This window comes from Furipterus horrens, unplaced genomic scaffold, assembly GCF_987537825.1.
Source record: "Furipterus horrens unplaced genomic scaffold, mFurHor1.1.pri manual_scaffold_10, whole genome shotgun sequence".
Taxonomy (NCBI): Eukaryota; Metazoa; Chordata; class Mammalia; order Chiroptera; family Furipteridae; genus Furipterus; species Furipterus horrens.
The window spans coordinates 851,663-869,778 of NW_028327180.1; the positions used below are offsets into that span (position 1 = coordinate 851,663).

Sequence of the window (18,116 nt, forward strand, 5' to 3'; positions counted from 1 at the left end):
CCCCTTCTTACCTGTGTGGTAAAACTTCCCTGAAAATCCAAGGTTGAAGGTAAAATTTGCAACCTGAGTGCGCAGTAAATTTTGAGTCTCTAGTAATGCCTGAAATAAATAAGAAATTAACATGATTTTAGAAAAATAAATATGAAGCTTTGGGATGCCTCTTTTTCAAAGGTGTATGCATGAAAGAAACAAAATACAAACGCTTGCTTTGGGGGGTTTTGATGGGTGCCGTTGCTATTTCTGTTTCACGCGCTGCAATCACGGCCATTGCCAAGTGTGTGGAAGTCCCCCCAGTTCTGAAGCAGTCAGGCCCTGAGCACATTCTAAGCTGCTAAGAGGCAGTTCTCTGACACACAGCGCTGGAATCACATTTTATTTCTGTGTGAGATGTCTTGCATTCCAGATTACCCTACTTATTCTTTGGGGAAATTTTTCAGAATTACTAGATATGAGAAGTCCTGTATTTGTCGGAATAAAAAGATATCTTTTGAGTTGCAATTTAGTACTTTATTTAACTGGGGTTCCTCTCCTATAATTTTAGAGGCAATGTTGTTGAGTTTAAAGCCTGGTTTTTTACTTTACAAATTAAAGAACAACGTACACTGTATAGAAAGTTGATTGCAAACCTGGAGACGTGAATAGAAAGGACAGGTAGGAAACAGGACCGATTTTAGAAAGGAAAATCTCTCAATGTGGCAAACATTTCCCTAATTTCTTGACTTGTGATTAATCCACATTAATTTCTTGATTGTGGACAGGGTACGAAAACACTGATAATAATCTCAGAGTCAGACCTGGCCCTGTAATTTTCTGCATAATGTGGAGAACTCTTACGACTTTGGGCTTTTTAGTTTGCTTATGGATTCTGATGGTTTTTCTAGCTTTTTAGAGCGGACTCATTTCTGATAGAAACGAGATGCTGGTTTGAAAGGACGGACAGCGATAATCCTGGTCGCTGCTCTCCACCGGGTGCGGGGGGCAGCGAGGGGCCAGAGCTGCAGGCAGTGTCTGCTGAGTGCTGCCATGCTCTGCTCCCAAAGTTGGGAACCTGCTTATTTCCCAAGGATCAGGAGGGCTCTCCTGCACAAATTCATTTAGTTAAAAGGGGGGGGGGGGGAGGAATATAAAATGACCAAATAACTAACAGGTTGATAACCTATATAGTCAGGATCTCAGTTTTCTTGGGTGTAATCTTGACCAATCTTATTTAAACATTATTGATTAAATAGAAACAGGGAAAAAAACATTTAATTTGACTGTTACATTAAATATGTATTTCTTAAAAAGAAAAAACTCAACATTAAAAAACTGGGTGGAGTTCAAGTTCAGTCTGTGAGCTCCCTGAGCTGACTGGTAGTCAGTTCTGCGGAATGTCGCCGTAAAATAAAGCCACCGTGCATGGCTTCTTCCTGGCTTTCTGCTTTTATGATGCCCAGCCCCTGCGCCTCCGTATCCTGACAGTTTTTTTTAAAAAGTCCCCCTTCCCCGACCCTCGTCGCCCCTCCCGCCCGCCCACTCCGCAGTCCGCCTCTGAGCTCGGCCGGTCACCCGGGCCTGCATCCGCTTCTGCGCCCTCGTCCTGCCACCCGCTCTGCGCTCTCGGGGCCGCGGGGCCCACGCACAAGCGCACGAGGCCTACGGAGACGCCGGGGCGCGGTGCTGCGCGTGGCCCGGGTGGTCTGATGGGACGCCCCTTCCTACGGGGGGTGGGCCCGCGCCTCCTACATCCCCGCCTCCACCTACCGGGCTCACGCTCCGTCCCTCCGCCCACAGCCAGGCCAAGGCCCCCGGCAGGACCCGCTGCCCCCCCAGGTCGCTGGGTTACACACTCCGCTCTGCGGGTCACCTCGCTCCTCTCACCTGTGAGACGGGAGACGCGGTCTCCTGGCTCAGGGCTGCTGTTCCGCTGTAGCGGGGCCCGTCCGTGCTGGCTCCGCTCTGCGCAGGGCAGGAGCGCGGCAATGCTGCTACGGGCCCCCGGGGCGCCAGCCCCACAGCTGGGTACCCTGGGGCCTCCGTGCGTCCAGGGCAGACCTCGCCTGCCCGCGGTCGGGCCCTAGCGCGGCCACTTCCCGGCTTTCCCCTCCGTGGTCTCCTTGCCCGGAAAGCCCCCGCCGCCCCCAGCCCCTGCCCCCGCCTGGAGGGACCTGTCCAGCTGCCACCTTTCTGCAGGAAGCCTCCCCCGGCCCCAGAGCGTCTCCTCCTCTCCTCTCCCGAGGTGAGCCCCTCGGTTGTTTGCCTGCGGACTCACACCCTGTGCCACGCTCGGCGCTTGGCATCTGTCCTGCTTCTGGCCTACGAGCACCTGCAGGATCCCGTGTTGCCCCACATGTGTTCATACACGTGGGAAGTGTTCAGAATATGATCAAAGCCCATATTAATGCCCAACAGTGAACGGGATTAGTTCCATTTCCTTTGTTACTAGCACTTATCTGATGGTCAGTGCCAACCATGGTTCATGGACCCTCGCGGTACAGGATCGCAGGAGGACACAGGACCCAAGGGTGTCCGGCGACCCTGGGTTACAGATGCCACGAGAGACCCCCGGGTGAGCGGGGACTTCCTCCCTGGTGCTAACTGGCCGGAGAACAGCCCCTTCCATCGTCCAAACAGGGCCCCAGGCGCAGCGTCTCCACCTGCAATCCTGACTAATGTGGGAGGAAAAGCACCATTTCTACTCGTAAAAACGAAACAAATGGGTAAAAAAAGAAAAAGCAAACCGTAAAAGGCGCCAAGCCTCCTCCCCTCGCGCTAAGTAAATGTTCTTTGGTTTTCAAAATTCAAGGCCGGACATTTCCACGTCTTCCCATGATCAAGAAAGACACACACACATTAATGGATGCGCACAAAACAACCTGAGTTGTCTCTAAGTCTCCCCACGACCTCTTCATTAAGCTGAGTTTACAGACGGGGAAAACGAGGCACAGGGAGGTTAAAGAAGCTACCAAGGGCCTGGCACACAAAACCGGTGATACACATGGCAAATCAATCAAATAATTACTTAATTGCCAATTGTTCTTAGTGGTGCAAAGCTGATTATACTACATGCTCTTAAAGGGACACACACTGCCCTCCCGGGGACAGGCACTGGGGCCTGCGACAGCCTCTGAGAAAGTGGCGGTTCAGTCACCGTGGAGGGGAGAGGCGGCCCCACCCAGCACGGGCTGGGGGCGTGTGCCCAGGTCCAGGGCCCGCGGCCGGGCAGGCGAGGCCTCAGGAGGGACTGCGGCTTCTTCCCAAGACAGCACCTCCCCTTCAGCTCCCGCAGCGCGATGTTCACCTGGGCGCTGCGAGGATTTTCACAACCTGCAACACCTGACCATTGAGTCAGGGGCACCGACCTCTTTCCCTTAGGAGGTCGAGTAAAACAATGACCGCAGCCAACGCAGCAAGAGCCCCTTGGCGTGAATGACTCCACATTGTACCTGCAGCCTTGGGTCGCGGTGTGGGGGGCTGCCCAGGTGGGGGGAGGACACAGGTGGAAGAGGGGGACAAGGGGCCCACCTGAGACAGGACCGTTGGAGTGTGTGGTCCTGGTGGGGGTGGACTGGGCAGGTTTGGGAGGTGGTGTTCGGAGGAAGGTTCTAGACTCTGAATATCAAGAATGTGAAGGCGCGCTGTGACCTCGAGGACTGGTCGGGGATGGGGACAACACCTGGACTGGCTCCAGATGCTGGGTATGAGGGGACCGCTGCCTGCACATCACCAGCCACCTGTCGTCCCCGGGAGTGAGGTGCGCCCCCACAGCCTCAGCCGCGGTGAGTCAGCCGGCGCCAGCGGCCTGCAGCCGGCGCTCCCGACCCACTGAGCTGTGGGCCAAACCACACACACGCTTTTCTTTTTGTTTTCACGAGCGCGCGAGAAATGTGGGATGGAAGCAAGCTTTATCAAATATTTAGAGAAAAAATGACGGGGAAGCCTGATCAACTAAAAATACTCCTTAAGTTATTTTTAATATAAGAATTATATTAGGTACATGTTAAATGCAGAGTAAATATAATATTGAAATAAATGTTTAACCTTAAAGAATCTAAAACAATAGTGAATGGAAAGCACTTACCAACCTTTTAATGTAAATATTATGGTACAGATATCAGTTATTAAAGATAATTTAAACTTTCCATTCATTGAGCAATTGAACTACTGTGTTGGTCAAAAAGTTCATTCGGTTTTAAAGTAAAAATAGAAAACATTTTTCATTTTCACCAATAACTTTACTGAACAACATATTCATCGTTTTGTTCCACTGCCTCTGCCATCCTTCAGGCCACTTCCTGGTTCCATCTTCCCAGAACTTTTATCTCTTTGAGCAAAGAGCTGGCCCAGGCGCCTTTTGCAGTCTTCCAGGGAATTGAAGTTTTTTCCATTAAGACAGTTTTGTAAAGACGGAAATAAACGGAAATCCGAAGGTGAGTGTCTGGTGAATGCGGCGGACGGATCAGAACTTCCCGCCAGGCTGTGGCGGGTCCTGCCTGGTCGTCAAAGAACGCGCGGTCTCGTGTTATCCTGAGGGGAGACCCTGCGTTTTCTGCTAATTCCGGACGCTTCTCATCGAGCGCGGCTTTCAGGCGGTCTAACTGGGAGCCTACTTGTTGGAGGGAGTCATCCGGTTTCCCGGAAGGAGTTCATACAGAGGACTCCCTCCCAGCCCCACCGTGTACACAACGTCACCCTCTGTGGGTGAGGCCCGGCCTTTGGTGTGGCTGGTGGGGGTTCATTCCACTCGTCCCAGGACCCCTTCCGTTCCACATTATTGTCAAGCACCCACTTTTCATCATCCACCACAATTTGTTTTTTAAGTGGAACATTTGCATTACGTTCCAGTGAGAGAATCACATGTGAAAATGCAGTCAAGGTTTTTTCTCTTAACGTGTGTGGAACCCAGACAGCAAAGCGATTAACATAACCAAGCTGGTGCCCATGACTCTCAGCACCTGATCTGATACTTTGAGAATGTCGGCTCTCTCCTGCCTGGTAGAATGTTCGTTGTTCTCAATGAACATCTTAATTTGATCGCTGTCAACCTCACCTGGTCTGCCCGACCACGGGACATCATCTGGTGAGGAAGCTCCAGGGCAAAACATCATAAACCACTTCTGACACGCTCTCCATACACTGCACAAATCTTTCCTTGCGTTTCAGTTGTGTTTATACCTTTCTTGAGATAATAAACCATAATATGCCTAAAATGTTGCCTATTTTCTTCCATCTTCAATATCAACCCTTTGAGTGCCAAGCGCTATTCGAAATTTGGATCAACATGAGAAAAAATTATATCAATATATTACCTGAGGTACAAAAAAAGAGAACAAAACATAAAACACGAATTATTCCGTTGTTATTTACGTTTATAGCCATCACAAAAAGAGTCGCTGGGAGCCACGTGGGCACCTTTGGGAAAATTTGTCAGCGTCGCTCACAGCGACGTTGGCACACAGAGGGTTAAAGTGGCTACACAAAAATTCACCAATTTCGATAAGATTTTTAAAAATGCACACTGATATGGCAGCTGTCACAACACAACCTACAAAATTGTTCTGAATGACGTTAAAGACAGTTATGTGCCACTAGAGCCGTCGTACAGAAAGAAAACCAAACGAACCTTTGCCAACGCAATAAAACTCCTAATTATTATTTCACCAACCGTGGACCATTTAACATTATAAAAACACTTCCAAAGCATTAGAATTTGTTGAAACAAAAGTCCTCTTGAGTTCTGTCCTTGAATAAATGGAGTGAAGTAGCAGCTCTTTAAATAAGTCAGCCTGAGGAGTCTCTTTTCCAGACTGCAGGTCATAGACCACAGGGACGTCGCATTTTGTTACCTGACTCTACTCAGACAGCACACGCACCTCTCACCTTGGGTGGTGAAGGAGACCAGGTCCCTTCAGACCTCACTCTCCCCTTCTGCATTATTCTGCATAAATCTCTAGCATTGCTTTAGAGATTTGGGGTCGTCTTATTCTTCCTAATGGCTACATCTGGTAAGCAAGACAGATCTTTTCCTACATACCCCTGTTAACTGCTAACATATCCCACTTTTACACAATACACATTTCGGGGCAATTTCCGCCGTCACGTTTCATGGCTCACAGGAGACGATCTGCTTTCCCGTGTTACGTGCATGGAGACCGCGCGCCCCGGCCGTGGCTGGCGGTAAACCTTTGACTCCCGTCACATCGATGCGGGGCCGGCCCCGTGCGCCCCTTTGGGGGCATTACGCGCACCGCGCTCTGCGCTCTGCCTTGGGAGCTGCTGATGAGACTCCGGCTCCTGGTGCTCCAGACCCTGCGCTAACCTCGTTTTAATGAGTTCATTACTCGCTGTCCTCTGAAAGGGAGAAAACAAGTTTCCCTTTTAATTAAAGGCCAGAAGACCCTGCGCAGGCCAGGGAAGAGGCTCGCTGCTGGCGGTGGAGCTGAGCGGTCGGGCCGCCGTCCCGGGAAGCCCAGTGGGAGAACGGGCGGGGCGCAGACAGCCTGCAATCTCCGGACGAAGGGTCCCCTGCATTTAAGACCAGTGAGAACACCCACCGCGGGAGGGCTGATGTGCCCAAGGCTTGATGAGAAAGGAAATCAGCCCAAGTACTTGAAGCGGCTTTAGTCCCCACCGCAGCGCGCGCGGATCCGCAGGGCCGGCCCGGGCGGCACCGGTGAGCCGCGGGCTGGGGCGCACAGGCCGGAGGGGCAGCCGGGAGAGGCTCCGCCCACACATGTTGTCCCCGGGCGAGAGGCCGAGCAAAACAAAGCTGGGGGACGGTTTCTACTAACGCGCAGGACAGGCGGGCGGCACGGCCCCAGGGAGGTAACTGGCCGCCCACCGGGGGCGCTCCGGCCGGTCAGGTCCTTCCAAGCGCAGGGCCGGGGCGGGCTCGAGGACGCACAGCCCCGCCGGGACACAGTGTGAACCACGCGCTGCGTGTGGATGTTTTCATAACCAATAAAACGAGGACAGTCCGCGTCAACAGTGCGATCGACCATCTGCGCCTTCCAAACAGGGCGGTTAGGCTAAAACCCAAAGAGTCGGCACCCCACACGGGGATCGTTTCCGCCTTGCGCGTGGCTTTCTGATTAACACCCAGATCTTCCATCATATATTCATGTGTTTTTAATAAAGCATCTGCCTTCCGTAACTTTATATGTGAAATCTGCTGTGCGCCTTTTTACGTGTCCAGCATGGGTCCTGGCTTAGAGTATATATTTTTCTCCGGTAAGCTTTTTCTGTTAGAATATTTTTAGATTTACAGAAAAATAGCCAAGATGATACAGAATGTCAGCGTATGGACGCTGAGATTAGGGCGCTGTGTTTGTCACAACTAGCGACCCAGTATTGATGGGTGTGTGTGGTACGTGGACTTTTTGAGCTAAAGGCAACTGAGACCCTGTGGGCTCAGGAGAAAGTGCCGACCCGTCCCCCGCCCCCCACAACTGTCCTGAAGAATCTAAACCAGGAGCCCAGCCACAGCAAGAGTAAATGCCGGGCGTGACTTTTCACCTCAATGGCAGGCAGACGACTGATTACTGAACACGTGCTCTGTCTGCCACGACCCTCAGGTGCTCCGGGGCATCCCTCGTCCCTGCTTGGGGTGTCACATGGCCCTCGCGTCCCATCTGTCCCTGCACCTCACGGCTGTGGGGCTTGGACTCATGCGTGTGTGTGGGTGCCCGTCCATACGTGTGTTAGAGTTGGCCCTTGTCTCCTGTTAGTCTGTCTTGTGCCTGCTTGGTTAGGAGACCGGCTGACCGGAGCCCGCGGGCAGAGGGCGCATCTCCACCCCGCAGTGCCTGCTCCCTGCCCCCTGACCGCCAAGGCCACCTCCGCCAGCCCCTCCCCCCTACTCTGCTCATGCTTCCTTTGTCCTCCATGGCATGGCCCGCCTTCCACCCACCGTCTAGGCCGCCTACTTATTACATCGGTGTCTGGTGACTGTCTCTCCTCACCTGCAATGCACCCCCCTCCCAGTGAAGGTAGGGGCATTTGCTCTTGTCACCTGTCTGCCATGAGGCCCAAACCATACCCGGAACACTGCGTGCCCCACAGAGGCGCACGGATGGGAGCTGGCAGGGTTTGGGACTGGGGGAAGTCAAGTGCCCGGAGCTGGGGGCCCGGGTTTCCGGCCCCAGGGCGAAGACATGGCCAGTGCAGCCGCCATCGCCCTCATTGACTGAATGACAGGGGACCGCGTGTCCCTGAGTCACAGCGCTGCGTCTACAGCAGGGCATTTGAGCTGCTGGGTGAGGTCAGAGGTGACCCAGTAAGACTTCACATTGAAGAGCACTTTGATCTTGGGGAAAACAAAGCCCCTAGAGCTAAAAACCAAGGGTTAATGGCACTCAGGTTTCCAGTTAATTACTCAGCAAGCTAGAACTAACTAGGTATTCATGATTAACCCGCCCGGAAATGCCGGGCTGAATGGAGAAAACCATAAAAACCTCCAGAGAGGTCCAGAGCGGCAGCAGAGACAGCTCTGGTCCCTGACCTGCTTTGCTTGGCACAGGCCCCTCCAGGAAGTGTCTGCAGGGCTGTCTGGTTTGTGGCTGTCACAGACCAGTGAGGTGGCACCCAAACTGTCACCTGAGCAGCTGAAATGGGTGCTGAGCCGGCGCCTCTCCCGGGCACGCACAGAAGCGTGTCATTTGCTGTTTCTCAATTTTTCTCACTTCACTGAAACTAGGCAGGAAGCGATGCAGCTAGGACTGGCCTGTTTAATGACGCCGTCCGAGGAAGCCAGAGTCCCCTTGGTGCTGCCTGGCCGGTCGTGAGCTCAGGACCCGCACACGGAACACTCAGGGTGGCTCCGTGACACACCTTTCAGTGTGAATTAAAGAGATTAGAGTCATCGTAATCTATATTGTTGATTCATTCCCATAAACTGATGCCTCTGCTACGCTCACGCAGGAGTGACGAGGGGAGAGTATTTTGACGTCTCTCTTGTGCGGGATAACTGTTATCGGTGCAAGTCTGCCGCTGGAACTCAGTGCTGGTTTGAATAAGCGTGTCCGTCAGACACATGTGCGCGGTCATTTTCTGTTGCCCGGGGCGCCCTTTCCAGGCCAGCAGATACGCCGGAGACTCAGGAAGAGAAAACGAGCCCACATTTCTCTGAGAATTTTATTTGAACTCTCCAAGGTCACGGTCCAATGTTCATTTTAATTGGAATGGCTTTGTTTACATTCATTTCCTGTATGTGCGTTTGATATTTACAAATGCTTCCAACGTTTTCTTTACAGTAACCACTTCTTCTAGAATCTCTTTTTGGTGACTGCGCAGAACACTGGAATGTTTTCTCGGCGCCCTAGCGTGGCGCTGCAGGGAGCGTTCAAGGCGGCACCTGGGTCCTCCGCTGGGGTGAGGTCGCTGACCTTGGTTTCCCGTCCTCGTCCCTTCTGTCCGTTCTGGAGAAGAAGTTGGAAGTTAAGTTTTAGGTAACAGGTCGTCCGGAGGTTTTTGAGGAAGGGTTCTGACAGGGGGGCTGTGGGGTGGGGGCTGGGAGGAGGACCATGGCGTCTCTCAGCGCGCGGCCCTCACCGGAGCTTTAGCGAGCCTGCAGCGGGCGTGTCCAGGAGGCCTGGGGAGGTGGTCGGTGAACGGACCTATTCTTTTCAATCCTTGTTTTCCCAGTGAAGGGGCAACGTTGCCATCTCTCTAGAACGTATTCAAAATCCGTGACTAAGTACACGCTTGTGGTTTTCTTATCAACAGCACGAACACCTGCCATTCTCGGCTGTAATGCAGCAACTCAGACAATAAAATATGCTTTAAAATATTAAAACATAATTTTCCAAAGCTTTATGATATCAGTCCAATTCACTTCTGAACATCATAAAAGCATCATCATCAGGCTTTGAATGGGAGTTGATGTGGCTGTTATCCTAAGTCAGAAGGATGAGGGCAAAGTTCATTGGCGTAAATTACAGACAATGAGGGAAAATCAAGTATCTCCATTTTAACACTTTACCTGATTTCTGAGTAATCTAATCTCCCACTTCTCTGATGTGTTGCCTCATGAGGAAATCTGCCTCTTGGAAGCCTGCTGAGAAATCAGATACCCGCGGTAATCAGCTCGTGATGAATCACGGGGATGCCAAGGCTGGCAGGATGTTTTAGCTCCTCTCCGAGTGCACAGCGAGGACTCTGATTAAGCGTGGCTCTAAGGGGACTGTCAATCATTTACAAAAGACAGAAAAGTAAAATAAAACGAGCCTGGAACTCCTCCAGGCAGAAACCCAAAGCTCTGTCTTCATCTTCTCCGTCTTGGTATCACCTCATATTTGTGCACAAATTCTTTCCCTTTTTCAAGCTTTCTGCACCCAGCATTTTACATGCTTCTGTCTTTGAAGACCTACGTCTTTCCCGAACCCTCACGCCCCCCCCGCCCCCCCCCTCATGCCTTCCTCGCCTCCCATGCTCTCCTGGGAGCAGTTGGTGGTCACTGGTCCTGCCCATCATCCGTCCCCTGGTGGTCACTGGTCCTGCCCATCATTCGTCCCCTGGTGGTCACCAGTCCTGCCCATCATCCGTCCCCTGGTGGTCACTGGTCCTGCCCATCATTCGTCCGCCTGGTGGTCACTGGTCCTGCCCATCATCCGTCCCCTGGTGGTCACTGGTCCTGCCCATCATCCGTCCCCTGGGCCCGGTGGTGCATGGAGCTCCTGCACAGCGTGAGGCTGGGCGGCTCCCTGACACGCCGGTCTTTTCCGAGGGACCCGCAGGCTGTCCGACTCTCAGGGGTCTCATGACTCAGTGGAGCGGCCCCCTGGGAACGCTCAGAGCTGATGACCCGTCCAAGCGCCAGGTAGAAAGCCCAGCCATTCATTCCCACCTCACCGTCCAGAGCGGGCCTGCCCCCTCGTGGGAGCCTGTTCTCCCTCCTGCGTGAGCCGCCCCGCACCTTCCACCCGCCGGCTTCGCTTCCCGTAAGCGGGGCCTGCCCCTGTCTGACTGCCGGGGCATGGCCTCCGGGGCTGGGCGGACTTCACGGAAGCCCCGTGTTTAGGGCGCAGCTCTAGCTCCGCACGAGTTTCACTCGTTGTCTTGTCCTGGATGCGTTTTATTTTCACAGCGTCGCTCAGCAGAGCACCGGCCAGCCGCTGGTAAACGCTGTGGACTCGGGGCTCTGCCTCCAGTACTGATTCACAGACTTCCATATCCTTTGCGAGGTGGGGGTGTTCCCCTGCCCACTGTGCACCACGGCGGGGCCCCCGGGCGGCACGGCCAGCAGGGAGAGAGGGTGCGCGGTCGGGCCTGCGCCCCTGGGCGCTGGAGAACAGACGGCCCGGCTCCTCCCCGTGGTCAGGTGGGAGGCCACCGCCTGAAGGCAGGCAGGCACTAGGGGTTAATATGTTCTCATTTCCCATCATTTCACAAAAAATGACGGCGAGGCACAGAATGCTGAAATGGATGTCGCCTGCTCCTGCGATCGGCAGGCGGCTGGGCGGGCAGGTGCCTGGACCCCAGGCACCTGGACGCAGGCCAGCCCGGGCAGCAGGCTCCGCTCGCTCCTGCGCGCCAGCACCCGGCACCTTGGCTTCTAGAAATTAAGCAGACGCCCTCTCCCGCGCCGGCCTCGGTGGGCCGCCTCTCCTAAGCCCTTATTTATTTTAACTGAGTAGCTAAAAATAAAATAATTAAAAAATATAAACCACTGAAAATAATCTGTACTAACACAATGCACTTAGCTCATTAAAGCAAAGCAAATTAACTGGAGTTTTTTATTTTTAAACGTATTTTAATTTTTTTTATCATGATCAACACAGGAAATATCTAAGGCTCTTCAGTGGGGATCTGGAAGAGGCCAGTCTTCCACGTGGGACGGTCAGTGTCACGGCTTTGCAAGCTGCTCCGGCCCCTGGTGCGGGGGACACTTCTGGCCCAGACGCGGTGCTCGGCGGCCCTCTGTGTGGAGGACGTGGCGGTGGCTTCCTGAGCCCCGGGTACCAGACCCAGTGCCCTCGGTCCTCTGTGAGCACAGCCAGGGCCTGGACTGCCTGTGGTCGGCTCCCTGCTGCGACCCCCGGCTCCCCGCTGCGACACCCGGCTCCCTGTTGTGACACGTCCCAGGCTGGCACCACACAGACGCACAACGGGATGGGCCTCCGTGGAACCGACACCTTGGTCCAGGGAGCAGCAGGCATGCATGGGGCATGGCCTCAGCCCCTCACAGTTCCTCCTTTTCAGGGCTAATTGGGCAAAAAATTGCTAGGATTATTTCTAAATTGATGATTGGAGGAAAAATGGAAAATAGTTAACCTTTTTTCAGAGGAGAATTAAGCTGCAACCAATGTAATTATCAGATGATCAATCTGAAATAAAGTTGAATTTACAAGGTTAACCATTTTTCAATCTTACCGTAATGGGGGAGTTTAACGAGGACTTGATTCTTTAATGTTAAAGCGCTGGCGTTTAATTTGATTAAGTTGAACAGTTACAGCTTTTAATGTATCATTAACTCTGGGAACATTCCCTGAATACCTGTGTGTGTCTGGGGCTGGGCTGCCTGAAAAGAACTCATTTATCACTCTCTCTGCGTATTTGTTTACTGTTCGGTGAGTAAATACACGCACTCAGTCCACCTGTTTAATATTTTAGGTTTTCCTTTCCCTGGTCCCATACCCGACTCAGGAACCCCTCCCGGTTCCAGTGAAACAGTTCACGGTAACGGTGACCAGAGCTGTTGCAGCCGGTTCTCCGTCGCTGACCTTCTGCATTTACTCAGTATGCGCCCGTTGTAGGTGGCCGTCGCATCATGTGACTGTCTTGGAGAGACACAGGCCGCTGCTTCACAGGGTCCACGGACAGCCCCTGGCCCGGCGGGAGGCGGTGCCCGCGTCCCCCAGAGTCCGCCTGCTGCGCCTCCCCTCAGCGTCGGCGCTCCAGGCATCTGGGGTGAAACCACAGCCCTGTCCCTGCTGTGTCACTGCCTCGCTAAGTGATTTCCTAGGGTGACCCTGCAGTCAGGGCAGCTGGGGGGACTCACAGAATGGCCTGAATTCACCACTCACTTGTGCCTGTTCTGGACACGGGAGTCACTCACACCCCGGACGGTGACGTACGCATGCTGCACTGCCCTTCAAGTCTGGAGAATTATTTCACGGAAAACAGATGATTGAACAAGAGGGGATGTGAGTCAGGGGACAGTGGCAGCTGCCCTGCCATCGCAGAACCACCACTGAAATCTCTCTGCGGGTCAACCTGATGCTAACTCTCCCAGGTGTGCGGCGGCCACACCTGCCTGTCCCTCCTGTCACCGGCACGCTCTGCTGGGGCCCCGCACCCTTTAAATCAAAGGGATATTATCTGGTGACTTTCTAAGTGTGATGAATCGGATTGTATGGGGTACAGGGGATTTTCCCACTTTTAACATCAATGTACGGTATGACGTCCCAGCTCCCTAAAACGTGCCGACATCCACAAGCAACGCATACATGTTAAAAATCTGTCGAGAAATGAACGTACAACATAAAGGGAAAAATCACTTTTAAAATTAATATACTACAGAACAGAAAATCCCACACGACTCACTGATGAATTAAGAGAAAAAGACACGAGAGAATGAGAACATAAGGAGCCAAAGTGCGCACTTCAAGTCCCGCGTACGTTAGGGTTCCCTGAGGACCCATGGGACTTAGGGCCACGGCCCTCAGTTCTGGCTCAGAAAAGCGGCGTAGGCGCAGGCAGCCACCTGCATTACGCTGTGGACATGACACTGGAGTCGCCCTTCCACTTGGGCTGGGTGGAGACCTTCCCGGGAGAAAGGAGAGCAGGTGGGAGCAGGTGGCCCCCCCACACTGCTGGGGGGGCCAGTCCTGCTTTTTAACAGCAGATCACGTCTGTGTTGTAACATCAAGTCGTGACACCGCTGGTTTCCAGTGACATTGAGCCATGACACCAGGTAGTGACAACTTGAAGAGGCCGGTTCAGCTTCCCATCAGATCACCCGGCCGTTTGTAAGCGGAAGCTTCCGGCACCAGGGATAAATGTGAAAACGTTACGTTTTGTGGGTTGTAAAAAGCGGTCTCAGGGACACCTGGCTTTAGGGGGCATAATGTCTAGATGGTAAAGTTGATACACTGTCGTCTGTTTTATGATGAATATCATCGATGGCTACAATCAGTTGTTGCTTGTTTACTGGATTGTATTTTGTGTTTTACTTTGTTTTCTGAATAACAGATTAGCCCCCAGACTCCGTGGTCACTCTGGGGGTCGTGAAACCCCCTCAAGCAAACTTTTTCTCTCTTCCATTTTGCTACGTATGTATCCTATTGTTAAATTCCTTGAAGAAGTATTACAATTTTTTCCCTAAAGTTAATGAATAAGTGCACCATTTTTGAGCGCCTACCGTTTCCAGAGGCCCCGTGATCAGAGCTTCGCACGCACTGGTTCCCGACCCCTCGCAATAACCCGAGTGGAAGGAATGACCGTCTTGTGGTTTGCATGCCATCACTGGTGGCGGAGGAGGAAGGCAGATATTCCTGGGGTATTTTGTGTCAGGGTCCCCCTGGGAAAGCATCGAGACTTGGAGCCCCATGCAAGCCAGGCGAAGGAAACGAAGCCTGTAAGGCCTGACCGGAAAGCCGGGAAAGCTGGGTGCATGCGTGCCTCGGTGCTTGCTACAGCGAGGGGGCCCCGTGGGAATCGGGCCATGAGAAAGTGCTCTACGTCCTTTGAAGCCTGCCCTGCTCTTTCACCTCGCCTGATCACTTTATCACACCAGCAGCAGGGGTTTTAACTTCAGCTCAGAATGAACTCACCCTCCTATTTTACGGCCACCTGAAGTCTTTGTGTCCAACACACCTGGCCTGAGGGAGAGCTCACTGTCCCTTCAACTGTCACCCCTGAACAATATCTGTTTTCTGCAATCAGCACTGTTTACCGTTGGTTGATGAGCTTTACATGCATGCTCTATGCCCTTAAGCTGACTGCACTCAATGAAAGACCTTGGAGGAAGGCAATCGGGGCATTTGTCTCTCAGACATTTGCTGGCCTTCTCTCCCCCAGCACAAGCTGCCTGGGAAGTCTTCATTTCATCCGCAACACCAGGGGATCTCTGCAGGTCGGGGGTCCCCAACAATTTTGGAAATATAATCAGCAGCGGGGCTGGACTGGCTGTTAGAGGTGCTGAAGAGGATCCAACATGGCTCAGAAGCTTAGCGTGAATGGCAGCTGGAAGGACTTGCTATCAGAGAATAGTCATTGAAACACGCGGATGAAAGCCCTTCCCAAAGCGGGGACTTGATGGGTGCGCTTGGATGGGGATGGCAGGGGTGATGCCTGACAGGTGGGTCGGGAGTGAATCTGGTCTCAGGAGAGCCGGGAGGGCACAGGGCCGGATTTGGGACATGTCAGCCCACGTGTGGCTGCTGACACCAGGAGTCGCCCTCACGTACCTGAAGGGGAGAATACAAACAGCGGTGGGATGGGCGGGGACCCAGAGCGACACGTTCCCAGAGGAGACATGAACTGAAACGCAGGGCGAAGAGCCAGAGGAGAGGTAAGGGGCAAGGGAAGCAGGAGACTGTCGGGCGCCCGGGTCTGCGAAGGAACAGCGGCGGGGACTGTCCCTGGGTGCAGCCAGGCCAACGGCGGACCGACAGTAGAGGCCTCTGGACGAGGAAGCAGAGCATCTTAGGACTCTCAGCGAGAACAGGCACTGTAGCGACGGGGCGGGGGCCGGAGCGCCCTGAGTGGGACCCGAGCACAGCACCTGCCGGCTGAGGCCCCTGCAGAAGGCGCGCCTTCCTAAAATCACATCACTGGGGGAGAAGCTTGTAACAGTGACGTGGGGAGGGAAAGACTAGCTCAGGGCCTAAAAGCAGGGCTCTGTCCCCACCCCAAACTCCTGGCCAGGATGGGGCTGGTGACCAGAACCCAGAGCAGCACCCCGTCACAGATGCACGTCCTCCTCTCTCTTCCCTCCTGCGAGGTCTGCGTGCGCCTCACAGGCGACGCTCCCCTGGACGTGGGAGTGAGGGCACGTTCTGCTCGGAAACCACAGCACAGACAGTAATGTCGGTCCCAGATGTGACGGAAGGTATCGTCTCTCTTCTGTACTGTCTGTCTCAAGAATTACAGGTAAAATGTTAGACCATATAATTAAATGTCATGGTGACGCACAGGTTTTGACTGGGGTGGTCAGGGAAGTCATCTTGGATGTGTCACGTGTGTTCACAGTCCCATTAATCCTTCAGTCCTCTGACCAAAGTCCCCGTCACTGCACGAGCGGGTGGCAGGTGCGGATTCTCACTGTTGCTCACAGAAGCTTGACCTTCGGCCACACAATCAAATTTGTTAGCCGGAAGATGGATCTTCAGGTCCTTTTGAGTCTTCCAACAGGCACGTTTTCCATGACCCCTGCTCCTATAATTCTGTTAATTTTATAAGCAAACAGGCTGCCTTTGAATTTGTGTTTCTTTGATTACTAGTAAATGATTACATATCAGTTTCCAGTGTCTCTCTACCATTCATGTGTCTCCTTTACTTTGTCCCAGGACTGTCTTTTTCGCTTTCTCTTTGGAGATTTTGAGGGAACTGATCTTGCTGAAAACAGTTTATTTTAAATGTAAAATATTATCAATTTTATGTAGTTAAATACAGCTCTAATTTGAGTCTTTTGGGTGGCATCTGAACAGTATTTATCAAGCGTTTCAAGCTTCTGAAAAGCTATTTTAGGGCTAATCTAAACTTCAAAAGAGACCGTTCTCAGTACGGTGGTTGCAGAATCACTTAACATGTCCGACTGGTTAGTTGTAAGCGACCTAGGGATTCAAGATGAGAAGGCGTGACCTGCCTTCGATGCCAGCAACACACACCGTCTGGACTCTCATCACGGTGGTGCCGGCCCATGAGCACACGGGTCACGCGTGTGCCACCAGGGATGGTCTCCCACAGGTCCCCTCTTCCCTCGCTCCCCCAGATGAGGTCCAGGGCGCCAGGCCAGCCTCTGGCTCCCTGCCCACTGCCAGAAGGGCCCCCACAGGCTCACCAGCCTCCAGGGACCCAGGGGCACTCCGTCCTCTCCCCCCCCACGCCCTGGTCATTCCCTCTGCCCGGGAGCGGCCCTGACATGGCCCTGCGTGGCGGGCGGCGCCCCCTCCCTGGACGGCGAGCACGTGGGCCAGCCCGCCCCACTCTCCTGGGCCCAGCGTCACCTGTGCGCATCCCCGCTCCCTGGGCGGGTCGCCCTGCGCCCACAGGGTGAAGGGCAGGGGCTCACACACTAACAACATGTACACGAGGACTGACAGGTTAGCAGAGCCATTTAAGTCGCATTTGAAGTGCTCCGACTGTGGAACCGCAAATACGCAGGACGCAGATTCGACTCCTTCGAACTCAAGACCGAAGAGCGAAGTGACCGGGAGAAAACACTCAGGCATTGTCTTGGTGACTGACAGCCACACACACGGTCTTCGAACCTGCTAAGGGGACGTCAGGTGGCAGACCTGCTGTGGCCCCCGGGGTCCCCTCCGCCACTCACACCAGGCTGCTCCCCGATTATGTGTGGCCGGTGCTAACATGGGACTATTCCCGCAAGGGCCAGGACACTCGGGTGGGCGTCCCTGAGTCAAGGGCTTCTCCTCAGTCTGTCAAACATTCCAGAACTGCTGTGCGACCCGGAGTCCCCGCTCCACCCTCCTTCCCCTCCCCCCACCCACCAGGGATCTCCCGGTAACTCCAGTACCCACCGGGCACCATACAAGGCACCGGCGAAGCTTACATTTCTAACCACTTTATTCAGGTGTGATTGGCATGTAAAAAGCTGTGCAGTATCTAATGCACACGGCTTGATGAGTTTGGAAGGAAGTGTACACCTTCGGGGCCAGCCCCACCCAGGAGAACCTTAGCACGTCAGCCATCACCTGCCAAAGGCTCCTCCCACTTCCTGTAGTATTGCTGCTAGTGTTGGTCCTGCTATTAATATTAGTATCAGGTTGGGACCAGCACTAGTGCTAGAATGAGTACTAGTGTTAGTATGGTATAGCATCAGTACTAGTACTCGTGTTGGTATGGTATAGCATCAGTACTAGTACTCGGGTTAGGATGGTATAGCATCAGTACTAGTACTCGGGTTAGTATGGTATAGCATCAGTACTAGCACTCGGGTTAGGATGGTATACTGT

General features: G+C 53.3%; 1 protein-coding gene across 1 annotated transcript in view; it reads right to left on the reverse strand.

Annotated features, from left to right (window-relative positions):
• NDST4 (N-deacetylase and N-sulfotransferase 4) overlaps positions 1 to 18,116 on the reverse strand; it is an 80,581-nt gene that overhangs the window by 45,493 nt on the left and 16,972 nt on the right. The window contains exon 2 of the mRNA XM_090288585.1: positions 12 to 99. Within this exon, the coding sequence (XP_090144711.1) occupies positions 12 to 99 (88 nt within the window). The remainder of the gene's footprint in view (positions 1 to 11; positions 100 to 18,116) is intronic.